General features: G+C 41.8%; 1 protein-coding gene across 9 annotated transcripts in view; it reads right to left on the reverse strand.

Moving 5' to 3' along the window:
• The window catches only part of zgc:114120 (SRC kinase signaling inhibitor 1), a 146,322-nt gene that overhangs the window by 73,679 nt on the left and 44,940 nt on the right, over positions 1-27,703 (reverse strand). For 7 of the 9 annotated variants that reach the window (XM_042223203.1, XM_042223196.1, XM_042223195.1 and 4 more), the window contains exon 2: positions 19,951-20,258. In XM_042223203.1, coding sequence (XP_042079137.1) covers positions 19,951-20,258 — 308 coding nt within the window. Of the gene's footprint in view, positions 1-12,098; positions 13,530-19,950; positions 20,259-27,703 lie in introns of those variants that run through there. The other 2 variants (XM_042223218.1, XM_042223214.1) reach the window with 1 other exon arrangement.

Genomic DNA, 27,703 nt, shown 5'->3' on the forward strand with positions numbered 1-27,703 from the left:
TGCAGAGTTTGCTGGCATGTACCCAGGACCGGGATTAAAGCAATGCACAGACACTGGATTAACAAGCTGCCATTTTTACTTGATCTGGAAGGAAGCCAGTGCTCAGGTCAGCATTACTCTGATTCCTGAAGATGCAGACACTGAGAGCGTTTATGCACTGATCCGTCACCTTCAGTCAGAGCCCATGAATTGATACGTTCCATAGTACGACCCTGTGTGACCCTGCAAAGTATTTGAATGACCCAGTCAGGGCAAATTTCTGCCACCTTTCTGCACTGATGTTTGATCTGATTTGGTATTGCTAATAATCTCTATGAAAAAGACAAAACCAACAAGGTGGTAAAGCATAAAGACACCGAGCTGGGAAATTAAAATGAAATACGAAAATGTGAAGAGTCAAAAATTAAGTCCAAAAAGTCAATACTCATAAACTCCCGAGTAAACATGCTTACAGAATTAAGGAAGTTAACTTAAAGAAGTCCAGACGCTTTTCTTTGCAAGCTCCTTTGACATGCTTACAGAGTGTTCCAGAAATCTGTTGGCCAAGATAATGTCCATTTTGGACAACACCTCTCACGCCCTGCAGGAGACTGTTAAGGCAACCGTGCAGGTTAAATACAGTACCTGCTGAAAAATACACGTGTGCATGTTATTGATTATTTGTTTATCTGAAAAATAACTTGAGGTACAGATGGGAAGAACCATGATTTTCAAATGTTTACATTTCCTTTAAGTTAGTTAGAAAATACTCAAGTTTAACCAACTATGTTTTCTCTTGAATATATATATTTTTCTTTGGTTTTTCAGTACAAGGGGGATGTAAGTTGCTCCTACAGCTAGAAGGTGGCAGTAATGGAAGAAGAACTCATTAACAACCAGGCATCAGATCAGTAAACGTCATCTGTCTTTGAGATGACACGTTCCTCCAAAAAAGGGAAAAATATGCAAATCAAAAGATGATAGTTGTCAAAAAGTTCAAAAGATGAAAAATTAGATCCACTGGAGACAGACGTGCTGGACATTTGAGGATAGTTTAAGTACAGTCTAATACTTCCCAGTGAATATTCAATAGTATTGTTGATTAAAACAGCCATCAAAGAATAGACTGTCCAAGAAATGTGTGCTCCAGTTGATTATTTAGCACTAATTAGCAGGTATCTGCATCTCTGCGTTCCTCTCATTCAACTTTATGAATGCAGCCCAAACAAGCTAGGATTAGCGGATAACTTAGCGTTACTTGCCTGCAAAGCAAAGGAATTCTTATGTTAAAGCATTGTCTCCAATATTATTAGATGTGCAATAAATTTAATCTGCCTAGATTAACGTGTGTGTAGTTTAGCAGTTTTCAGAGACACTGGATTATCTCGTCCAAATGAATGGGTTAGTCTATGAAAGACGTCTGTGCTATGACACCATAATTTAAAACTGTTTTAGCCATTTAGCAGACATCCATCTCTCTATGGTCACTAATTACAGCCGGCTAAATCACTCATTACTGTATGTGAATAACGCTCTCCGACAGTCTACCTTCTTTTTTATCCAAACTGGAAGTGAGAAATAAACTTCCCAGAGTGCTTTTCCATCTCTCAGCAGCAGCTGTATTGTTGTTATGTTTGAGAAGCACAGTACGCATTATAAAAGGGTGAACTGCTCCACCTTAAGAAGTCCATGGTGGTAACTGTTTGGGTTATTAGTGATCTTACAGGCAGGCTGTACAATCCCTTACAACCAATCCTATTTTTGATGTTTATAGGGAACCCTTCAGTAGCATCATCAATCTCCTCATTTACTTAATGATTTCAGCAAACTAGCAATTGTTAGTTAATCTGGAAGAATTGAACATGATTTATTGAGACAGAGAAATCAATGAATGTATTTGGCAATTAGACTCCAATGATCCATTGTGGCAGAATGGAATCCCAGTGGTGACAGGATTTAGGACTGGGCACCTGCAGTATAGGGTCTAGGTCTCTAGCTTTGGAGCTACCCTTGGAAACTATTTTAATAGTCCTCAAAACAGGTCCTTATTTATGTATACTGAAGTTTCAAAACTCGTCCTTAAGGGTACCATGGACATCGCCAGGCCTCGTCTTTACGAGGGAAAGAATAAAGGATGCAAACTGGAGGCTGACTGGCTAAAAGAAGGCAGGAAAGAAAACGACTGGATTAATGAAATGATGACAGCTTTGAGTTTGACAGCGTGGGAAAAGTGGTAGTGATGTAAAGAACAGACTGGCAGCTGAACACCCGAGCAAACAGGAAGATGAGGGATCCAGATCTTCCTTATTGAACTGACGCATGAGCTAATTTACGAAGTCTTACTTTTTAAAACAGTTTAAAACAGTTTCACCTATTGCGATCAAACACTTTTGTGCACAAAACCAAACAAAATGTTCTCACTTTGATGTGGAAGAACTTAAACACCAGGTCCCATTAAAAACCTGCAGGATGGACTCGAACGCTGACTGAAGACCTCATCATCTGCTCTTGTAGCCGAAGGGGAAATTCAAATCCCTGCAGCAGGTTCAACATCTGCTAGAAAGGGTGAAACCACTCAATTAAAGCCCACAGCTTTTACACCTTTGCCTGAATAAATGTTATGCTCGATGATGACTGATATCAGAGCCAGTCTTTCCTGAACGAAGAGAGAAATCACCGGCCACTATTTTCCTCAACTTTCACTTATATGTAGATGCTGGCTGAATGAGGGAACTAAAGTCAGGCATGTTCATACAAATCTTTATGATAGTGAGAAAGACAATACACATAAAGGATGCTGGTACTCTGAAGACCCCTTTGCAGTGTATGAAAAGTCTGTTATTCGACACATAGCTTCTTTTTCTATTTCAAGGAACCTTTTATTTCAATTGTTTTAATATTTGGCAGGAAAAAAAACAGACAACAGTTAAGTCGTCACTGCACGGACTACTGAACTTGTGGGTAGATGAAAAATAACCCAATAAAAATGTCTACCAGCGTGTCACTGTGTGTGTATTTGATGCTGATTCTCCACAGGCTGTTTTTGCCTTCAGCAGCAAAATATGTGCTGCTGTTGTCAACTTGTCAGCTACTAACCAGCATGTGTTTGGTATCACGAAATGTTCTGTCTGTAACCAAATCACAGTCTCTTCCATATCTGAGACATTTTAGTGCCTAAGCTTAACCAAACATGCGAGCAGCAATGACTCAACAGTCCCCCGTGCATCGTGCACTCAGCTCTCCTGGTTAAAAGTCATCTGTCTTTGTCTTTTAATGAGCAGTTTGGTGATATTTTAAAATAGAAACACTCTCGTATGTGGTTAATATGGGGTATCCCTACAAAGAGAAACTTTTGTTGTGTGTGTCGTCGTAGTTTTGTCGTTTTCATTGGTTTTGAATGTTTATTTCCAGTTTATTTTTGTTTGTTTGTACTTCAAATACTTAAAATGTTTAAAAATGTTAACATTTAAGACATTTTTAATGGCAGTATGTTAAACAATATGAACAAAGCATATTACATTACATTAAAGTTATTTCAGTTTTCTCCAGTTTTTTTTTTTATTCCAATTCATGTTTTTTTCCACCTGAATTTTCCTTTTTTTGTTTAATTTTCAAACTAAAACTGTAGAAATGATTCTAACCAATGCTGTTAATCAGGACTTCATTCACTTGCAGAGACATTTGTTTATCTAATGGTCAAAAATCACGGTGGAATAGCTTTCTCTCAAATGAAGTAAAATAAAGTCATTCCCATAATTGCATTTGGACCAGAAGCACCAGCAGCAGATCCCTCATAGATCACTGAAGCAGCAACAACAAACATTTAAGCAGAGGACTTGAAGAATGTTGATATTTTACAGTATCTAAATAACGAACTGAGAGAATTAAAAAGCGTTGGCAGAGATCTGTGATCAGGATTTATTTCGTTTATTTTCCAAAAAAAAACAAAAAACAGTTGGGCTTACTCACCGCCAACAACACTATACAGTCTGACCTTACTCCATTGTTATCTACCAAGTGGGATTTAAATTAGCACACTCATCATAGAAGTAAGCCTTTAAAATCAACAACACGGAGCTTTCCAAGCCAGAGGTCACATGTTTAATAATTGCATTTTATTGCTATTTGACAACACATGTCAGTAATATCTGATTGATGTCAGGCCTCTGTGAGAGGTTGAGTCAACAGTAAATGATGAATATCTGACTTATAACCAAGTCAAGTCAAGAACAAAGGTTAAAGGGAAAAATATTAAAGCACAGCAAATTTTGGCTATTAGCTGTTTACAAAATAAAGCAGCACTGAGTTGAGAAGCGTAACTCCCTCTCCACAATTACTTTGTGCTGTATGATTACCGTCTACATTACTACAATAAATCATTACTCATGTGGAAGAACACACCTCTCCTAACTGCTCCCAGCTCAATTACCTTTCAGTGCATTCTAATATATCACAGAGCGCCGTGTTTGCAAAGCTATCTTCTCACGCTCAGATCTCAGTTTGCACTGTCTTCAATACAGAACTCTAAAAAATCTACAAAAAGCTGTGACAACAAACAATTTGCAACAATTTCAGGAGAAGTGAGTGTGCAGAACTGATCATAGTAATGCAGTTGCCCCAGCGCTTTACAACACTGCTGCATGGCATCAAATATTCATGACTACAAAAGGAAGCAACAAAGTTAAAGTCCAGAGAAAAAGTCAACACAGTGCAAAACAAATGTGATCCTAGGTTCACTTGCTGTAGCTGAATCTACCACAGAGGTGTTTTTGAATGCTTTGCCAGGTCTTTATATGCCTGTCTGCCAAATTATGGACAGATTTTATTTTTAAAAAGTCAGGATCACAGAAGAGTCGTGAAACTCTCACGTAACTAGAGTATCAAATTCGTCGCACTTGCACCTAATTCAGAAAACATGACAAAAACTACATGCTTACTGTAGACAGGTGAATTGTCCTGTGTTTGCCCCACCTCACAGCCAATGACATCAATGACACCTAGAATTGGCCACACCCCCTTGCTGGACAAGCAGAAAATGAATCTGACAACCTCCCAGATGAAAAAATAAAGCCAAAAAAGTTCCTCTAATGGCCACGTGAGGCCGGTTCCAAAAGACTTCCATGTTAAAATGTCCAACACGTTTACAGCATGTTTCAAAAAAATCTCTTTGACTAGGTTTTCCTATTTAAATGGTAAAATCCCAGTTCCTATACAGGACTCTTCTACTATACATAAGTTCTCAAAACACTTTGTACAACACTCCTCATTCACCCAAGCGCTTGTTTCTACACCTAAGTGCTTTCTATCCAACATTCACATACATGAGTATCTTGGGGTTGAGTATTTTGCCCAAGGACACTTTGGCATGCACACTCGAGCAGCCAAAGATAGAACCACCACCTTTCTAATTCATGGAGGACCTGCTCTACCTCCTGAGCTACAGCCACCCCATTTAGTGTGTGAGGAGGGTGTGGGGATTCCAGATGTTATGGCCTAATCTGGCAGACATATTCACAAGACTACTGATGTGTGAAGTCATTTTAATGACATTAGATAACTGAAGTTATACAGTGTAACAAATATTTTCCTAAATGGAATTAAATGGGAAAAAGTGTTTTTTTTCCCCAACAGTTTTCTACAATAAACAGCAGGAGACCAACAGTGATGTGTGAAATGATTTTATCTCATATATAGAAGTTTGTTGTACTTTTTCAGTTTTTCTGATGTTGCACTTTGTAGACATTTCAGGACACATCTCTCATTCTGCACACTTTCTCATCAAATTGTCCAGATCAGAGAATTTTGATGAAAAATGTTACAACTCGTTGTCTGTAGCTGGAAAGAGACATTGTTTGTATTTCTACAATATTTCAAATATGAGTTATTGATTCCAGAAGATGAAATCAATAATTATCTTTCCAACTCCACTGAGCTACCCATTGTACAATTCTAGAAAGAAAAAAAATCACACATGTGGCTCGAATTGCCGCTATATATTCTCACTCTTCACTGCATCTTTGTCATAAGGACACCTGAAATGGTGAAAACAACAGCTCAGAGAGCAACTGCTTCATTCAGCATTTAGCTGGAGTGTCTATGCAGTAATTAGCTTGTTGTTATGAGCTGCCATGTTGCTCCTTGAAATCATATTCTAAGCTAAAGAACTTACAATAATGGAGTATAAACCTCAATAACCACATGGCCCCATATAAGCTAACACTTGGTGACAGTGGGAAAGAAAAACTCCTATTTAACAGGAAGAAACCTCTGGTAGAACCAGGCTCAGTGAGGGGCGGGGCCATTTGCAGTGACTGGTTTGGGGTGAAGTAAGGAAGACTGTAAAAAAGCCACACTACGGATTTAGTGTGCAGACTGTGTTTCATAGAAGATCTGTCAACTTGGGTGAAATTAAACATTAAACGTTCAGTCCAATCAATCATAACTGAAGTAAAGCAGTTATATGAGAGAAACAGCAGGATGGGAGGGAGCAGGGAGATGGAAACCCTAGAAAACCAGTTAACCAGTTACAGTTAACTAGAAAAAAAAAAAACTACAGCTTTCCAGCAGAGGTGGACCCTAACAAATACTTCATTTTTCCAGGAATTTGTACTTTACTTGAGTATCTGCTTTTCTGAGAACGTTTTACTTCTACTCCCTACAGACTCATTACTTTAGGTTTAAGACAACTAAGGGGAGCTATTTTTTTTACATCACTGTTTGCCTCCAGAAATGAATGGACAAAGAAACATAAAAGAAAATCCAGTATTGGTGCTTATTAGACACAATGAGAGGCACAAAAAAAAACCCCACATAATGCATGCATAATTTTATTTACTACATTCAGACGTCAGAGTGGGCTGGAATGAAGAATGAAGAATAAAGCATAAAGCGAAGTAACATTTTTTAAGTGGCATTTATTTTCAAATACATCATTTCTATGAGCTCATGTAGCAGAAAACACACAAACTGTTCCTGTCCTGTTTGATACACAGTGTGTCTGCAAGCTAAAAGTACAGCTGCTGTATTTCAAACTGAGAGAAAGGAAAGTGAGATAACTTCACTCAGGGATGCAAGAAAGACAAGTCAGGAGTGGAAGAATGGAGATTAGATTTAAAGGTAAACACTGCTCAGTGACATTTGATAGGCTGGAAGTTTAAAGCTGACATGTAATGTCCTAATTTATTTAGAGCTTTTTTGAACAACTATTTATTGTGAAACACCTCGCAAAAATAGAATACCAGCTAAAAACAGGGGGGTTAGTTTGCATCATTAGTTTACAGTAATTTTCTGATGCGGAGCAGCTGTGGTGTTCATGGTCAGGTTTAGGTTGCATAAAGGGTAGAAAAGATCAAATTAGATTTAAGGTAATGTTCAAACGATACTGATTAGATTCACTGACTGCTTTCCATCTTTATACTGTCCAGAAGAATTCAGAAGAAAGTCACTGCAGTAAAGGCAGCAACAGAAAAAGCTAGTTTTTACATTTTTTAATTCCTTTGTTTTTCTCTGCTTCTGTTCTACAAAACAGATACTCAAGTAAATTCAAGCACATTGATGCAAATTACAGTTTAGACGAAAATAAAGTCTGTATTTACATTATATGGGTAATGATATTATTTTAGATCCAATTAAGTATTGCAAGGGGACTGGAGCCTATCCCAGGGCTGTTTCAGGGTGAGAGGCAGGGTTCACCCTGGACAGGTTGCCGGTCTGTCAGAGGACTAACACAGAGGCATAGACAACTATTTAGAATGATTGGTTAAGCTAACCCCACCTGTATGTCTTCGGACTGTGGAAGGAAGCCACAAACGCCACACAAAAAGGTGATTGGTGATTAGTCCCCAACTGGCTGCCCCTCCCTGAGCCAGGATCTTCCTGTTAAAACGAGGTTTTTCTTTCCAACTGTCACCAAGTGCTTGCTCACTTGATTATTTGTTTGTTTTGGGTTTCTCTTTATTACTGCATTGTATAAACAGCCTTGAGTTGACCGTTGTAGTGGTTTGGCACTGAAAGTAAAACTGAATTGCATCCAAATGAATTGAATTCTCTCGGTTGACCCTGCTGGTGATTTATCCAGGGTGTAGCCCGGCATCAGGCTTAGGCTCCAGACCCCCCGTGACCCTGAGGCAGAATTACAAGTCTTATACGGTGGTGAAAATCTGCAAAGCCATCTTTTTCATACAGTCTGTGACTGGATCGCACTCATCCCCAAACCTGCCACGTATAAAGACTTTACAACACACCGAATATGACCTTTGTGCTGGTACCTGCCACAGCAGATATGTTTATGAGAACATTTTTCCACAATGACTACTCATGAGTGGGAATGTGAACATGCTCAGAGGTGTCTCAGCCTCAAACACAATGACCTCTAGTTTGCTGAGACTTCCACTCTCAAAAACAAGCACACAACTGTCATTTGGCATTTCTGTTTAAAAAGCTGCCAAAAATACTGACTGGTGGGTGGACATACGTGGAAGCACCTTTTCACACTGAACACCAGTGAGATGAGCAGAGCGAAAACAACACAGAAATATAGAAAATCTGTCATGTAAAAAGCAGAAACTGTTCACTCTGGAGCGCTTCGTTCCCAGTCAGAAGCTGATTGAGAAAATGTGCTTTCAGGGCTTTTAATTTGAATACCGACTTGCAGTTTGGGGTGTTTTTAATAAAGCACAGGTGGGTTTCTTTCTGTCGGTGCGTCTAAACTTCATTAAAACGCGGTGAGAGCTTTGAAATAACAAATTCCCTTAATAATTAAAATGAAGGTGTAGGTGGAACTTAATTCTTGTTTGAGCAGCTGTTCTGGGAGCTGTATAGATCCCCAGTATTTTCTCTTGTCTCTCCTGGAAACTCAAGTTTAAACTTTGCAAAATTCATCTCGCTGTTTTTAAATATGGAGTGAAGGAAGCAGGGCAGAGGAAACAAAGACCTCAACAGGCCTGTGGGCTGTCGTGACCCAGATTTCTGAGCAGTGTGAGGCTTCCAGGCCGCTCTCCAAGCCTGGTGACCAAAACAGAGCCATCATGCTGTACCTGATCTCATGCCACCCAGCCTCAGTGTGCCTCAGCCTAACTCAGACACTTCCAATCAAACATTTAACACTCACACAAGCACATTTTTAATCCAAATGTATTCGTTTTTTTGCTTTCTCTTTTGCTTTTTTATCTTATCTATATGATCAGAAGGATTCACGAGACAGACGCACAAGCATTTTATCATTTTAAATAAAATTCGTTTGGAGAGTAAATGGATAAAAGAAGCTCTGTTGGGGACACAGAGTACTCTGATAGGGAGCAAAAAAGCAAAGACTAGCACCTGTTTTTTAACCATACAGCCTTTCTGGCGAAGGTGGCCATCTCTGTCAAATGATGTCATACTGATGGAGGCAAAGGGAAGCCAATAGAAAGCAGTGATTTGGCTGTCAGTTTTCAAATTAGGTGAAAGGCCCCAAGTGACCAGGAGACAAATGCAACTCTTATTAACCCTTCCACAGGTTTACCTACAGTTAGTTTTGCAGTTGAAGTCTTTAATCACAATTATTTGGATTTTATAACCAGTCGAAGCCAGAAACCAGAACTGAAAGTCAAATTTGATTAATCTCCTGGCCTTATTTGTTAAAGGTCACTGTGACATATTAGAGTCATAACATCGTGCCTGAGAGATCTGGTAAACTGCTCACTCCTCCCCAGCGAAGCACGCAGGGCGTCTTACACAACGCACACGACGTCATCGGGAAGAAGGCAGTCGTTTGCAATTTTCAAAAACATGGAGCATAAAAGAGCCATGTGTGTAATACTGACTATATACTCCAACAAACTACAGAAGGCAACATCGTTTCTCCTCTGCTGTGCTCTGATTGAAGTTGTACGATGCTTAATGGTATAAAAAAAACGCCCGACAGCTCGTGTTTTTATTGGTTCAACGTGCAGAAATCAAGGGAAGAATTTTGAACCTACTCGTCTTTCTATTTAGACATCGTGCTGAGTTCAAGAAGCAGCGCTGCTTTTTGTTCATAAAGACTTACAATAGAGGTTTGAACAGTTTTGTTCCCATCGCAAAGAGCCGTCCTACATTCTCCCCATCCAGCCGTAATCAGGGTGTTGGATTTATTTGGATTGCATTTCCCCTCATCTGCTAGAAATGGGTCCTATTGTATTGCCGGCGTTTCCCATGAGCCAATGAGCAGCTATGTTGGTATAACTAAAGAACATCATCATCACCTCATATCACTGATTCAGTACCAATGACTCAATAAAGCCTGTTCCCATCATCAGCCTCATGTGTTACCCTTGAATCTTCTTCCCAAACAGTCTTTGTGGCCATTAAATCACCATTCAGTGACTTACAGGTCTGATATTCAAAATGTAGGAGATTTCAGCTTAATTATATAGAATACTGGATAGAAATCAATATTCCAGTATAATATGGAAGGAAGAAACCTTCATATCAATACTGACCATAACACATCTTCAAATATTACAACTTCATCAAATGAAGAAATCTCAGAGGGAGCTTTTAACTTCCTCCTTTTCCATTTTCATTCAAGTTTTGCATTGATCATATGACAGGTAGAATATGTGATTAAATGTGTGTTGAAATACTGGCTTATTTGAAATTTAGCCCATAAAAATGAAGAAAATAAGGATGGCTAAAGCTTTATCCTCTTCAACACTTGCTCTGTTGTGTGAAACTGCTTTTAAATGTAATCAGTACAGATTTTATTGCTCCCACATGTTGCTTTCATATAAAATATTGCAATATTTCTCATACACAGGGGTTTTCCTGGCTGAGAATGGGCTTATGGGGGGGTAGCTGCACACATAAGCACATTTAGTATGCATATTTTTCTCCTAAAAACTCCAGCGAGTGTGGTTTCTTTATTTGATAATAAAAGTTATTCATTTTCTGATTATTTGATACGCAGAAATGTCTGCTATGCTCGAGTAATTTAAACCCCAGTAAGTAAAAACTTTTCATTACAATGCAAGCGGCAGGAAGAGGATGTAGGAAAAATCTGGTTTAATCGCCATCCTGCCTGAATTTGCCCTCTCGTCATCAAAAGGTTGGCATCAAAATAAAATTCATGTATCCCAATTTCACTTTCTGACTATTTCTCTCCAAAGAAACTTAATCCTGTCAAGGATTATTTCTCTATATGTAGAGCTTACAACCTCTAACCTCCAGCTGGCTTCACATTTTCAGCTCGGAGGCACTTTTGCGCGCCGGCTTCATAATTACACGTCAGCAGGAGGAAAATAGGCATTAATGTCACCGTCCTTCTCCCAGGTTCTCGTGTGAATTACAGCAACAGCAACAAACATCTGATAATTGCAAAGTCAAGCACCCATTGTGTTCTAATCTCTGACACGTTCCCATTCGCACCGAGCTGTGTGCTGGGTAATCACCTGCTCGCCACGTTTATTCGCCTTAAATTGGAGTGGCGAAAAGAAAAGAAAAGGAATCCACCGCCAAGTCACTCCACAGATAATTTAATGCACCAACAAGCGGACATTTTTTGGAACATAAAACCTGTCTCATCTAACGCAAACAGGCCCCCTATGCACCGTGACTCGGTGATTACTGCCTGCAATATTTCTCAGTCACTTAAGCTGAAATCCCAAGGCGCACATACACGCTGAGACAGGCAGGACTCGTAGAAAGGAAAGAGAGGGATGAGCAGAGAGAGACGTGCACGCCTGACCTGCATGCCAACTAGCCATCTTTGTGCCCCCGTCACCCCCGCCTCCCTCCCTCACATCACTCTGTTTCCTTCTCCAAGCCCAAACACATCAACACATGTGCACTCCCAGCCTCACACGCGTCCACACATGCATCACTGCGGCACCTCAGACACACCTGACCCTCACCTGACTACATGACAACAACTGGACCCTCCCATCTAAAAAAAAAAAAAAAACACACACACACACAGACACACACACACAAACTCAAACACAAGAGGTGTGTGCACTCATCAGCTCTACCTGCCTTTGCATCCACATACATGAGGAGCACACACACACACACCTTTACTTTTACTCCACCACCCTCCTCTCCATCACCTTCCAAGCGTCACACAGTCATGGCAGCACCACACAGGAAAAAGAGTGAGTTACCGTTTCTACTTAATGACGGCGCATCCTCCCGCTCCACACGCCTCCCTCTTCCTCCTCCCCCCTCTCCATTTTTTCTCCACTGCGGCTTCTCCGTGTGTGTGAGTGTGTTGGTGTGTGTGTCTTTCCCTTGCCCCGAGAATCCGCCAGAGTCCCCCCTCGCCGGTGCCCGTAGTAGCGCCTAAGAGGCAGTTAGCACGTCTTCCTACCCCTCCTCCTCCTCCTCACCCTCCTCTTCCTCCTCTCTCTCTCTCTCTCTCTGTCCTCTTGTGTTTGTCACTCTATCTCGCCCCCCTCCATCCCGGACAGAGACGATAAAACGACCCCTCCCTCCTTGTCGCTCCTTCTCTCTCCCGCTGCTGCCGCCTCTCACTCAGTACAGCGTGTGCCTCCTTCCAAAGCCCAGGCATTGCCAACCATATGATATCACTCAGTTGCCTTATATGGGGAAACGGTGGGTTGCCATGACGACAGCAGACTCCACCTGTTTCTCCATCTCTCTCTCCCTCTCCCTCGGTCCACCCTGTTTCATCAGTAGAAAGAAGGTGTGGTCTGGGTAAATAAACGCAGCACATGGAGGGGAAAGAGGAGAGGGAGAATGCTCAGGTTTGTTTGCTTTCGTTCTCGAGGTGATGTGAGAAGATCAATTTCAGAGCTGGAATCAGGACAGGTAATCAATCAGTCTGTGCATTAGCCGCCCGCCACAGAGCAAAGAGGAGGAAGGACTCCTCTGCTGTAAACAGGGATGACGCCACAGACTGTAGGAGACATTAATAGCACAGCTGCTCATTGCTCAACAGACAAAGTTCATGAGGTCGGGACTAGAATACATCTGAAAGTATTTGTGATATTTTCAGCAATTCTTTGCTTTAGGTGATAATACATTAATGTGCCTGGGCTAAGAGATAGGCTTGGGCATTTGGGAGGGGCACAGAGGACACGTTCTTATAGGTGAGGTGCTTTGGGCATACCCATCTGGCAAGAGAACCCGGAGCAAACACAGGAGGCTGGAGAGATTGAGTTTGTTGCCCTGGGAATGCCTCAGTGTCCCAGGACAGCTAGAAGTGGTGGGTGGGGAGAGGGAGGCGTGGCTGTCTCTGCTTAAACTGCTGCCCACGCGATCAGATGGATGGATGTACATACGAATACTAAATAACCCGTTCCACACTAGTATTTTGATACAGTATGCAGACTGGTTCTTTTTGGAAGATATAAGACTGAAGGGGTATTCTCAACGCAACAATCAACTGAGGAGAAGGAAAATACGGAGCATTTGAAAACAATTCAAACATCTGAAAACAACCCAGCTTACTTGGTTTGGAAAATGGTCAGACGCTGACTCTGAAGTTACAGTAAACCACAGACTGTAGAGAAAACAAGGGCATGCTTCTGAGCAATGTTCCCTCTAAGCTGCGCGTGTGCACAATTGCGCACTGCTGGCACTGTCTCTGCGCTCCCGTATGGGATTAGAACAATGCCACCTTACCCCATAGTCCAGCCAATAATGCGATTCACATTCGTATATACCAGGGGTCGGCAACCCTGGGCATGCGTGCCACAGTTGGCACGCGAAGGGTTACCTGATAGCACGACCATAGCTGGACTGGCCATCGGGCATATTGGGCATTTGCTCGGTGGCCCAGTGACTTTTTTTTTCTTTGTAACGATATAAACAATTAAAGGTGGTGGATTGGCCAGATGCTGGTCGGAGTGTAAAAATAACTCAGTTGTTTGGTGGTGGCGGTGCTTCCTCAGATTCAGTAACATTGGCAAGTGGTGGAGGCCAGCAGGTGGATGAGAAAAAGGGGAGGCAGGAGGAGAGACCCGAGGCAGCCGCCGGTCCGAGCGTCAGGTGAACTGATCTTCAGGTAAGAAGTTATGAGCTGCAGTCTCTCTGGGTCAGATATGAACCAAGTTTAGGTGGAGTTTATTTTCGTTGTGCTGACTTTTTCGTACTAGCTAGCATGACGGAGTTTCTATACAGCTGAGTGGGTGCTATGTTACTGATAGTGAACTTTATTTTATTCATAAGGTTAGTTAGTAGAGTTGCCAACCAAAAGACGGAATCATCTTGTATTCAGAGAAAATATTCGTGTTGAGGTGAAAAGGAACAGTTTGTCCTGGACTTCATCTAGAATGGAAAAAGAAACAAAGCTGGATTTATTCTGTTGTTACGCTGCAGCTGCCTCTTCTCCTCTCATTCTCTCCCCTCCCTCTCCTGTTGCTATTTCAATCATGAAACTGATTAATGATCAGCTGATCGGCTTTTCTCTCTTGTTTGTTTATCCCACTTTGTGCCAGAAAGAGGAAACCAGCAGATGTCGCGCTAAACAACAGCAGCATGTTTAAGCTTAATCAACTGTTGTTAGAATTTATTTAATATTAATTTCTAGTATCAGCTGATGTTTGCTGGAGCCACAGCTGTAAAGCTGCTGGTCATGATGTCGGTTTGGATATGTGGTGAGAGGGAAACATGAAGATGAAACCAGGAGATGTCCTTACTGAATCATCAGAGCTGTGATGGAGAAACAGGTTTACCTTTTAGGTGACATGGATGAGTTGAAGGGAAGTTATGAACTGTTTCTGGGAGACAAATAACACCAGGATCCTTTTTTTTTTATGTAGCTGACAGCTGGTAACTATGCAGGGGCGGGTCTAGCAAAGTGCTGCCAGGGGGCCAGGTAGGGCATTAACAGGGAAAAGGGGGGTACAAGGAAATAGTTTTCTTTCTTATTCTCATTTAAAATGTCTCGCTTTTATTAAATAATTATCTGAAGCTTACAACCAAAGTTTTTATCTGATGTAAAATGTATAGAAATCATACATATACCAACAAGACTGTACATCACTGTCACAACAGTGTCTGTTTTCATTCAAAGGCTTTATGGCTTTTCCTATAATACCTGGGGGGCTGGTCTCTAGTCAAAATGCCCGGGCCGATTTTTTGTCCCAGTCCAGTCCTGACCAAACTGTTAGACACCATGAGGTGACTGCTGAGTGTTACAGCAGTGATACATCTGCTGCTGTCAGGCCTGCAGGTATCAGGCTGTTGTTCTCCTTCATCTCATAGTGGACAGAAATTATTTTTAGGAGTGGCACAAATAATTTGATGCAGAACAGCTGATTGTTCTGTAAATAGTTTGAAATGTTTATTAAAAAAAACACCTTGGCTGCATTTTTAGGTAAACAGCTGCAAAAAACTTTGTTTGCATAACTCAGTTACTTTTTGAAGAAGTAACTATATAATTAATTGCCCAACATTGGTCAATATATACTGTATTTTGCAGAGTTACAGACTCTCTCCCAGACCACAGACTCATAATACAAGTCAGAGCTTTATAAAAAAAAATAAAAAATAAAAAAAAAAGAAAGTTGTGTTTTCAAAATTGGAGTTCAAGTTATTTTTACTTCCAATGGTGTTAACAGTTTTTTTTTTTTTACACTTTCATTGTAAGTGGGCTAAAGCAGTTAATTAAAAAATGAATGTAAATGCTGTAATTTGATTATTTTAATAAACCATGTATCTTGGATGGATTGGATGCTGGCGTGACCACAGTGCACACGTCTGCTGTTGCTCACAGTGGTCCAAGGGACGCTCAGGGAGTTTGTGTGTTCGCTCAGACACGTGAAAAATTAGAGGGAACATTGCTTCTGAGTCTCAAAAGTCAAGCCCATCCAGAATTACCTTAATAACACATTCTTTCTCATGGCTAGCAGGGCGGTGATCGGTCCGGTTGCAAAAAGAGATCAGACTTTATAGAAGTCTATGGGAAAACTATGAATCTTTGACCTCAGGAAACACTTTTGTTTATGGGCTCAATCACTACTTTCATATCTTCTTGAATAAAACACTAAAGCAGGCGGCGCTTATTGTCCAACAAGTTGTGAATATCAAGTTGTTAGCCATTTTTTTGTAATCAGATGAGGATGTTTTATGGTCAGATGCAGCTTTCATCACGCCGTTATATACCAAGTGCCTTCATCCAATGGGAACACTGGATGCAGAGAGATAACAGTCCAAGTTCAGAGACAAAGGAAGCCTATGTAAAGATGTTAGATGGTCAACAACCAGGTTGGTCTTTGCTGTTTTATTACAACCGCCGGCATGGCTCATTCACAAACTGGGTTATAGTGTTGGTAGGTGGGATCGTCATTCCCAAACCATCATTTATTAATAAGGAGGGATATTGTTGTGAAGGGATTTTTTTCTTTTCTTTCATTTCTCTCCTGAAGGTTTTTATAAAAACCACAATGTTTTTCCAATTCTAACCGACTTTTAGTCTCTAAAGCACTAAAAAGAAGTGAAAGAAAAGCTAAAATTGGCAAGTGAAAGAAATGCCAAACAACGTGGAAAGTAAATGTTCTGATGGGATGGACAAACCTGCAACTGATGTCACCACCAGCCTGCAAAGCTCCAAATGCAGACTTTGGCCTATATAATAATCCTGTTTGGGGTAAAATGCACCCGTTTGCTGCAGAAAAATAATGTGTTGAAACTGACAGCACTATCTCAGTAATTCCAGAACTCGGTGCAGGAATGTCTTCTGTATAACTAGGACACACTAGAGCCTTTGACAAATCTGCACATTTTTCCCCATAAGAATGAGGACAGCCTGACCTTAACTTGGGGGTTCAACAAGCACTTTGGATTCTGGCTCTCCTTTGTATGTTGGAGCTTTCTTTAAACAACAGCTGGTCAGAGCGACTCGGCTTGCAGTTGGATGGCATGCTTGCACCCTACCTGGATTTGCCCTCATTTCTCCTGCACAGAAAACTACAGTTAGGCCAAGTCCAGTTCTGTGACCCTGGAAAAGCCTCTCATGAAACCCAGAGACATTTTAGTCCCTCTGACTTTCTCTCAGGCAAGAGATCCAGGTCAGCTCAGCTGACCATTCGTATGAGTCATTCAGGCTTCTTCCTTCACTAATAAGGTACAGCATCACACTGGTTGGCACCAGGATTGAGTACAGTAGGATCTTTTTAAAGTTTACATGACGATGTGTCCTGACAAAGGACTAAATTTATTGGATCTATTGCTTTTATAACTTAGAGAAACCTTGGGTGCTAATAAAGATAAATGCAAAAAAAGTCAAGATGGAAGTGAAATAAACTGTAGTTCCTCTAATGGCCAGCAGAGGTTTTCTGGAAAACCAAAACAAACCCCACGTTAAAATTTTTAACTTTACATCCCTAAAAGTATGTTTGGTCTCTATAGATAGTGTACATGTTCCAGCCACCAGGGGTAAAAATCAGAAAACTGATAAATGAATCTATTCATGACACAAATGACACAAATGACCCTACAGACTATGATAAATGGACATAGCAACGTGACATGACACACTGGGTTTTGAAAATGTCTATTTCCACTGTAAAGTTGTACATTTTAACATTTTAAGTCTGTCGGGATTGACTCGTTTTTGAAACCAGACTCAAGTGGCCATTAGAGGAACGGCGGTTTTTCTTTATTTTTGTAGCCCCGGGAGGTGCTCTTTGCTCTAGCCCCGCATTTTAAATAGGACATCATCTCCTTCTGAGAAAGACTGAAAATAAGCCCCTATGGCTGAATGTTATTCCCTAAAGCCGAACAGAGAAGAGCTGCAGCAGACCATCTGTCACAGGTATCAAATGAGAGCATGCGTTGATGGATGGCAGAGTGAAGCTGAGAATATGAAGCAAAGAAAAAAAAAGACAGAGCAAAGGGAGGGAGGAGATTTGATGAAGGGAGGTGTCTCACATTTTGACATTCGCTCGCTGTCTCACTTCAATTCTTTTCTCCATATTCTATTGCTGACGTTTTTCAGGTAATAACCGCTGAGAAGGTGGCCATTTCTGGCCCAGCGAGCAGGTCGTAAACATGCCTCCACTGCATCCGTGTGTCTAAAGCCCCAGAGGCGTCTCGCCACATAATGCTCTTGTTTGGGTTTGCAGGCCCGCCGATGTGCTGCTATTATCTCTCAGGAAGAAAATGTTCACATGTAGAAGCCGACAGCACTCGGAGAGCACTCATACCTCCCCCGAGGATGCACCCCCCTCTAGATTTGTATAAAACTGTGGATGTGGCTCTGTGTCATAATCCATACACGATATGAGCTTTTATTGATCAAATTAGGACTTCATAAGGAAACAAGTCCTTACTGGGAGGTTCTAAAACCACTGAATCAGTCCTAGTTCAATCCTAGAAATCTGTTGACCAATTAAAATGTTGCACAGGACCAGAAAAGCATCAATAACTTTCACAGATAGTGTATTTTTGTTCCCTATGACCACCAATTATTTTGCTTTTTGTACTGAATTCATTTACTCTTTCTGATCTGTTTGCGTAGGAGCTGGCTACATGGATGAAAGTCACTGTCAAACTAATTTTATTCCAATGTCTTATATATTTCCTTTCATATGATATGGATATGTATGGATATATTTATGATTTGAATTGTGACATGCTGCCCTGTCAGCGATACCGGACACATTTGCTGGGAGCAGAGGCAGAGGATATCATCCTCTTTTCTTTTTGCAGACGATCCTTGCCTCCTGACTTCATCAAACGTGACCTCTAGCTTGCGCTGGGGCGATTTGGAGCAGCCAAGTGTGAAGCACATGGAAAGAGAATTAGCCCCTCTGAGTCTGAGCCGTGATTCTCCACTGGAAAGGGCTGGATTGCCCTCTCCTGCCTGGAGTATCTCTGGTTTACAAGTGAGAAGTGAGTGGAGCGGGACACTGACAGATGTATTTGCACAGCTTCTGCAGTGGTGTGGATGCTGTATCAGTCTGCTGTGGTAATGAGAGGAAGTTGTGAAACACAAACAGCCATGTTCCTGCCCTCATCTATGGCCACAAGCTGTGCGTGCCAAAAGAGTAGGATCGTGGTAGAAATGAGCTTCCTCCAAAGGCTGTCTGGGCTCTCCCTTAGAGACAGGGTGAGCAGCTCCTTCAGGAGAGGCTCGGAGTAGAGCTGCTACACAAAATCGAAAGGAGCCGGAGGAGGTGGGTTTGAGCATACTAGGTGAAGTACACGGTGTCGATTTAATTAGTCCCCCACCGAGGCAGCAGAGCAAACCTTAACTGACCCTTTGTATAGTTTTATACAGGAGAAGGTAAAAATAAATATCGAATTTCTGTCTTCTGAATTTAAACACACGATCTCTGAGTAAAAACGATTGGTAGATTGGATGGTCGGAGTTAAAAAAAATCGAGTCATGTTTAAGTTGTTGAATTGAGTTGGATTGATAAATGACTTTTATTAAAGTGACAGGGCAGTAAAATCTGGTTTCAGGTGGTTTTTGTTGATTTCAGAATTCTAGTTTTTATTCTTATAATGTGTTTTTTTCACGCCTGGTTTATTTTCATTTTAGTTAACTCCAATAACCTCAGCTGTTGTCATCAGTGACAAGACAGAAGCTCACAGTGAAAGCAAAGTGTCTACTGTGACTTAAAAAACCTGCCATTTGAGTTCCCTTCATCATTTTGCGTATGCACGCTGCCTTCTGTAGGTATTCTCGCAGGACTGTTCGCTCGATTTCCTGACAAACTATAAAAGAAACCACATAAACTGCAGCCGACTGATTAGAAACTTCTTTCCGCCTGCTAAGATAAACAGTATGAGTCATGATGAAGGTGGTGTATCCTGCACCAATCGTCCTCAGGAGGATTGATGGAAACAGGAAAATAATCCCACCTTCTATTTTTATGGAGTGAATGTGAGAGATTTAGCTCATTATAAGTAGAATTAACAAGGATTAAAGTGCCAAGACCACCACTGCTGCAGTTATAATTACTCATGTCACAAAGGGAAGTATTCGTCCGCTTATTGTTTCTTTTTGGTTTGTTCACATCAGAGCAGAAAGTGTGAAAGTACCTGTCGGCCCGCAGCGGGGGAGCCCTGTGACATGCTGCTGGGGCTGTTGGAGAACTTGTTTTTCTGGAGGTCCATGATGGCGTCTCGCTGACGCTCTATGTCAGCCTTGTGGATGCTGTTCAGGGCCTCCAGGCTCTTGGCAGCCACAGAGTTGTGCCGGCGGTCCAGCGAGGACGACGTGAAGCCCCCGTTGCTGTTGTCGGGGAACCGTCGGGCCCCGCGGCCACCAGTGGCAGCCAGGGTGTGGTAATCCCGGGGGAACTCGGCATCGCCGGCAGAGATCATGGGACCCTTTCTCTTCTCTCGACCTGCAGCCAGAAGATGGAAGGGAGGGGAATTTAAAGAGTGAATGGTGAGACAGTGAAAAATGTCTTTGGTAACAAGATCATGTCTTACGATGAAATCTGAAAACAGTGGCATGATTTTCAGGCTCATGTGCACCAGTACACACGATACCACAGGAAAAGCAGCTGCACAAGAGAGAAACTCACTTGAAATTGGAGTCATTCCATCTCAGTTCATCAACATTTTAAAACATTTCCCACCTGACCATCACAGATTTACCTAAAAAATCATTAGTTCTTGATTAGTTGATAATTAAAGCTAATGGGATTTTAACATTTTTGGGGGGATGACAACAAGAGCCTGAATCTTTGTTTTATTCTGGCCATCTTTCCCAACCAAGTCTGTGATGGTCAGGTGGGAGCCATCGGATGAACTGGCACGGATTCATCCCTTTACACCCGAACAGATATTTGAACTCTGAGGTTAATAGCTGCTTAAAAACAATGCAAAGGATTTAGCAACAAAATAGCAGTCAGTATGCATTATGTCCGCTGTGTCATGTGTTGCACGCAACCACCTGTATGTTATCATTCATAAGGTTATTCTTGTCTCGCTTACTGAATTGCATTCATCAAAAAAGTGTGGGAAGTTATTGTTTTAGGTCTTAAGATCCTTTCCATCTGTCCCAAACAGCAGATCAGTAAGAACTCCACAAATTTAAGGCCATTTCTGTGTTTAATTGTTATTGCTCATGATTCTTGGAAAGCACACTCTCATGAAAGAGATTTTTGTAATAAAAATTAAATGTAATAAATGTAATTTGTTATTCCACCATTCGAGCTTTCATTCCATGAGCATTATAAGACTCCAGTAGCATGTACTGTACATGCTGTTTATAGTCAGCTGGTAAAAGAATGGACAGGCAGATGTGCTTTAATCTGCTCATTGGGCTGTGAGTGAATGAGGTGGTTAGCTCTGATATCACTGATCCAACTGTGTAAACATGCTGTAGTTAATAGTTTGGACCTTGAGGCTTGTCAGCAGTGAGTGTTAATGTGAGGGCCAACGATGATACTGCAGTAACAGCCATAAAAACTCACTTTGTCCTTCAGCAACCTGCACAGTACACAACAAAACACTCTGTTCTCTCCCCCTATACACACACACACACACACACACACACACACACACACACACACACACACACACACACACACACACACACACACACACAGCTGTCGTTCTGTTACACAAACACACCTCAGGCAAAATACCCCGTGTGAAAACAGTGGGAACATCTGTCTATTCCAACAACTGCAACTATCCCAGGAACCCAGAGGCAAAAGAAAAAACTGTCGAACAGCAAAATCTCTCACTATCACATGACAGCAGCGCTGCCTCACACACGTGTCAAAGTCTGTCAAGGAAACAGTGACATGAATGGGAATGAAGTCTCCGTGCATGGGGAACAGTTTAGTGCCCCCTTGTGACCGCTGACGCATAAAGCACGGCTGGCCTCGTGGAGGTGATCCGTTACAGTCGGCGCGCTGTTTGCATGAGTGAACAGGCTTAGTTTCATTATTTATGCACAAGTTATAAGGAGACACAGAAAGGAAAATAATGTGCAGGGTGAGGATAAGGAACAGGATACACCTGACTTACTAATGTGCTCATTGAGTTTATGACCCGAACCACATGTTTTGAAATGTTTGGTAAGAGGATGAAGCAGAAATATTTCACTCTCCTGCACAGTATATAAATAAAAAGGTTCATTTGTGGAAATTGTTTCTAATTTCAACCTTTACTGCAAACCCTGTCAGAGTATTTCATTTTTAGCTTTTGGCTTTGAGGTCTTGGCCTTTTTTTGTGCCAAAGAAAATCATCAATCACATGAAAGAGGATTGAGGGAATATATCTGCTCTGCCACCTTAACAGAGAGCACAGCACTGACAATCAGGTTTAAGTTATAAAAGTGAAGTTAATCAATAAAAGAATCCACTTGTTGGCAAAATTCTTCAACTGAAAGGCTTTGCTTAGATAGCTGCTGTTCTTCGAGGGCCATACTGCATAACAAAGAGCAGCTGATGGTGAAGGGTTGAGGTGGGAGGTTCATCCCCAGGATGGATCCATTGCAGGTTTGTGATGATTTTCATTAAAAGAAATAAGTAAAGGAAGCTCTGGGGAATAAATTTGACTCAGTCATGGTCAGAAATAGAGAGATCATCAGTGAAACTTCAGAAATGTCAAAATTCTGCAGTAAAATAGCTGCTCGATGGTTATTTTGACAATTCAAGAAAATTCAAGCTGCTGATGGGATTTTTCTAATGAATGGCATCAGGGTAAACTCTCAGATTTTGGTGCTTGTATCCACTTTTAAGGGATAGCAGCTCTGTGCTGTGCATGATGAAAGTGTTTAAACCCTCTAAAGAGAGAGAGAGAGGAGGAAAGTAAACAGCAGCAGCACTGCAGGAGGATCTGATAAAACACAGCAAGTACGCTGACCCCGTGGTATTTGAATCAAATACAGAGCTTCAATCTGATCAGAGGTTATCTGTTGAGTTTTCAGCCACATCCCCTGACTTTATTCTGCAGCTAATGGGAGTGGGAGTGATGCATCGAGACACACAGGCACATAATGTACCGGCGGTGGACTACAAACAAACTGTAAATTACAGGCCCTGTAGTGTAGCGTTCGACGGCTGGAGCCTCTGTGCATTATTGATCTAGTCCCGTCGGGTCCTCTTATTGACCTGCCGAGCAGCACAGATGCACTAAAGCAAGACTTTTGACTTTATAAACTCAAAGTTAAGAAACTGTCATACAGCTTGAAGCTACAGATGCCCTTGCATGTATAATTTATGCTTATTTTATTAGAAATCCATCTAAAGCTGCATAATGATAGTGCCATGCTGAGTAAACACCACTCAGAAAGTTCCCATGGTGTTCAAAGTTCCACGGTTCTGGAAATGGTCGGGGTCGGGGTGTGCATCACCATGACTCGTCTGCATTCGCGCCTGTGAATCCGAAATGTTGCCAGTCTAAGGATTCAGCCTGGCAACAGAAATATTTGTAGCCGTACAGTCTGAAAGAAAAGCGTCCGAGGTGGTCACAGATGTAATTCTTCAGCAACATACCGGTGTGTATCCATGGCAGGAAAGAAAAGAAGGTTATAAAACAGAGGCAGTGGGGGTGGGGGGATCAGGAGAGACGGAGGGAATGTCGAGACAGGGGCTTGTCACTTTAAATTATGTGAAGCCTTCTGCAAACACAATATGCAGTAAAGGGGGAGGTGGTGGGAGTTTGTATGTGGGGCAAAGAGACGCTGTATCTTACCAGGCTGAGCACTGCTGGTCATCTGCTGCAATACCTGCTGGGATTTACTGTACAGTAACTGTGTTACAGTGATGGTGCAACAACATCTGTCCCACATTTCAGCGTGACTTATTCGGTCCAGCCGTTTGGTGAAAATGTGAACTCGACATGCAAACAAATACACACAATCACAACTGGGAGCTGCCCAGTAAAACCAGTGTTCAGCTGGGGGCAGTGGGCAATAACAGCCGACCCTTTTTCCAGTCATAAGATTCTCTTTTGTCCCAGTTTTGTTCAGTTGTCTTTACTTATAAAATTTGATTTGTTTCCTAAATGAAGAAAAAAGATGTGAAACGATCTGATTGTGTGATTGTCGAGATTAGATTTGTTCCTCTGGAAAGAGTTTCAGTTTGATGACAATTGTGTTACAGAAGCAATCAACTCCAAACTAAGCTTTAATTATTTTTTTTAATTCCTCCAAACTTCAGTCTTTACAGATCAGGCCTGCTATAATATCAGATTTATTTTTTAATCGGAGAACAAAAGCGCAGTGACTCAATCCCAAAATGTAGACACACTTGGTAGTCGGTGCTCAGAGTACAACAGTAAAGCTTAACAGCTAAAATTAGTTCAGACCATGCGGCAACCTCCAGGGCTGAAAGTGAAGCTAGTGCTGCCAAATGTGTAGTTCCTCCAACGGCCATTGGAGGCTCCAAAAATGAGTCTCATGCTAACGTGTCCAAACTTACAGCAGAACAAACGTGTTTAGAGCCTGCTGCAAGATACACATTTCACCTCTGTGGAAGGTTCATTCCTTTATGAAAATGATGCAGACCCCAAAGTACATTATCCAAACTGTATTTAGAGATCTGGCCCGTTTAGCAGGTGTCCACATGCAGGTAGTTGTAACCCATCGCTGTCTGCTAGGCCTCATCCGCTACTCTGAGTCACTGAACTGCACCTCTCGACTCTCTGCGTGTGTTTATTAATTCATTACTCAGCACTGGCAAGCAGATATGTGTGTCCAAGTCCAAGAGTAAGTCTATAAAGCCAAAGAAATCCAACAGAAGTTACACAAGGAAACAGAGAAAGAACACAAACAGTTGCTGTAACAAAAGACAAAGGGAAGACAACACCATTTATACTCCCACACTGAGGGCTAATCAAAAGAATTAGACACAGCTGGGAGGAAATGAGACACAGGTGCACAATCAATAAAACCACAGGGGAGGAAGTAAAACTGGATACAAGACACAGACGGCAACTAACTATCAAAGTAAAACAGGAAGAAGGCAACAGTAACTCGGGAAACTCAGACGCAAAAACAAACTTGATACAGGAAAAGACACAAAAAGAAAACAGTGGGAAGGACTGAGGAAAATATTAAACTCTATTAACTGGAATTAAGAACTCTTAATGGCAAAATCACTGGACATCCCACATCTCATAAATGCAGTTTCTGCACTCTGGTTAGTGCTAAATTATCTCAGATTAGGGATGTGAGAGAGAAATGATTTGGATAACTGATGCAGTACTTATCAGATGTTGGGACACCACCTTCAACTAGCCCTCAACAGATGGCTTCTCCCCCTCCTCTCTGTCTTTGGCAGGAGATGCAAAGCTGTTGGGTGGAAGACAGTTGAAGAAACCTGATATTCCCACACCTCTACTCATTCCAGTGTAAGGTCCTGCTGGGAAAACATGGTTATCTGAATGTTACTACCACACACCTGAACATTGCGGCTGCCAAACATGGTAACAGCCCTCCCTGATGGCAGGAAGTGCCTTCAGGAGCGCCTCCAGAACAGGTCAAGGAGGCCAAAATTCTCCAAATTCACAGCCAGTTGTGGAAAATGTTTCCTTTTGTGTTTCCCTGAAGAAAATGCAATGGTTTTAATGCTTTCATCTACATACATGAATGAGCCATTTCATTAGGTACACTTGTTCAACTGCTCGCTAATGCAAGTATGTCATGAGCCAATCACATGGCAGGAATTTGATGCATTTAGTTAGATGCATGAGTTCATTTTATTGAAATGGCCTCCACAGTCCCCAGACCTCAATCCAACAGAGCACCGTTGGCATGCAGAGGAATGAGAGTTTCACATCACATGTGTACAGCTGATTAATCTGCAACAACGGTGCAATGTTTTCATGTGAACATGGAATTTCTCCAGCACCTTGTTGAATCTGTGCCACAGAGAACAAAGGCAGCTCCAGAGACACCGGGGGGTCTCAAGATGTACCTAAAAAGTGTTGGGTGAGTCTATATTTCAGAGGCATTTCCAAAGTTTCCATTTGGGTGATGCGGTGGGGACTGAGTCAGGGGATCCCACAGGAAATCAGATAATTTGACAAGAAATAAATAAAACAGGGGATAAACCTGACATTGAAAGAGAGGCCCTCTTTGGACATGCACCTGCATATATTAACTGAATTTATTCACCGGTGATATACTAATTGAGCACCGTGTCTTGTTTTATCTGTAATGAGTGCTGGATTACATAATTCTTACATAACTGAATGAACTGACGGCCCCTCTGGGCTCCTTCGACTGGTTTTGAAGCCCTGGCAAAACTTTGCCACCTCCTACCGATGACAGATTTTAATGGCTGACCTTTGCTCATCAGATCTCCTTTTAAAAAAGCATCTCTGAACATGCTGACATTTTCCGTTTGAACCTCAGTTTTACTGCATACTGATTTCAGGTGAATTTATTCCAGTCCTCCCTCTAGTATCTCATTTGTTTAGTAAATTCAAGTAGGCAAATGTTCACATAAAACCCAGAGCAGCTCGTGTTACTTAAATCATGGCATTACTCATCCGTGTGTAAAGCAGCTACAGCCCTGCATGGTGTTTTTTCTCCTTAACTCCACCATGCTATTATTGCTCCTGGTGATGGTTAATGGGCTGCCACCTCCTCCCAGCTTGCTACTGGCACCACCTTTGTTATTACGGCTCTTCAGCTGTTATCGTGCTGCCAGTCCATCTGATGAATTGCCCTTGAATTGTTTTATTTTACTCACATTGTTGAATCTTTAAAGTTGACACTGATGTCACTGTCATATTTCTGCCTTGCTTGCATGGATGCAAACCCGTGTACAAGCCCACTGAGGATAATTCCAAGGAATTACCTCCATTTATCACAACCAAGCCTAAACTTGGACTCGAATATTCTGGCCTTCCATATCAAGATCATAAATCCCTCTGTCCCCTTAAACTATTAAATTGTCTGTTTCATTCTCTACTGGATGCTAATAATGCAAACTCACAGAACAAGATGTTTGTTCCTCCCACACAACAAAGTTGCCATGCTGACCTCCCTGCATGATTCATTCTTCTGTGTTCATTAGAGTTGAGGGGAAACTAAAAAGCCAGAGAATGATTGTGATTGGGCCACTGATGCCATATTTCAGCTGTCGGGAACACATTCCAAAACCTGCTCAAGGCTGCGTCCAAACATTTCTCATTACTAGCCTCTAAGTGTGTAAAAGTGTGTGTCAGCAGCACAGCCTTGGCCACTGCTGGCCAAAGAGTCTGACAGAGGCCATTTGTTAGCTTTATGGTTTCATTGGGCGGAGGTCTAATCATTCATACTCGTCTGTGCTTCACTCAGATTTACTTCAGATTATTTTTGCTCCCTGAATGTTGGATTTAGAAGCCGGAGTTTGTTACAGCAGTACAGGGTGATGACACTGCTGTGTGTAACAGCCCTCGCATTAACAATGAATCAGCAGTCGTAGTCTAGCAACGCAGTATACGGCGAATCTGCTGCAAGACTGCAAAGAAAAATTCACCTCCAACCATGCATCCATCTATCAATCCATCCATCCATCCATGTATCCATCCATGTATCCAACCATGCATCCATCATCCATGCATCCTTCCATGCATCCATCTATCAATCCAGCCATCCATCCATGTATCCATCCATGTATCCAACCACGCATCCATCCATCCATCCATTCATGTATCCATCCATGTATCCAACCATGCATCCATGTATCCAACCATGCATCCATCATCCATGCATCCTTCCATGCATCCATCTATCAATCCAGCCATCCATCCATGTATCCAACCATGCATCCATGTATCAATCCATCCATCCATCCATCCATGTATCCAACCATGCATCCATGTATCAATCCATCCA

Source organism: Haplochromis burtoni, unplaced genomic scaffold (assembly GCF_018398535.1).
Source record: "Haplochromis burtoni strain Fernald_Lab_line unplaced genomic scaffold, NCSU_Asbu1 Contig_6, whole genome shotgun sequence".
In the NCBI taxonomy this organism is placed as follows: domain Eukaryota; kingdom Metazoa; phylum Chordata; class Actinopteri; order Cichliformes; family Cichlidae; genus Haplochromis; species Haplochromis burtoni.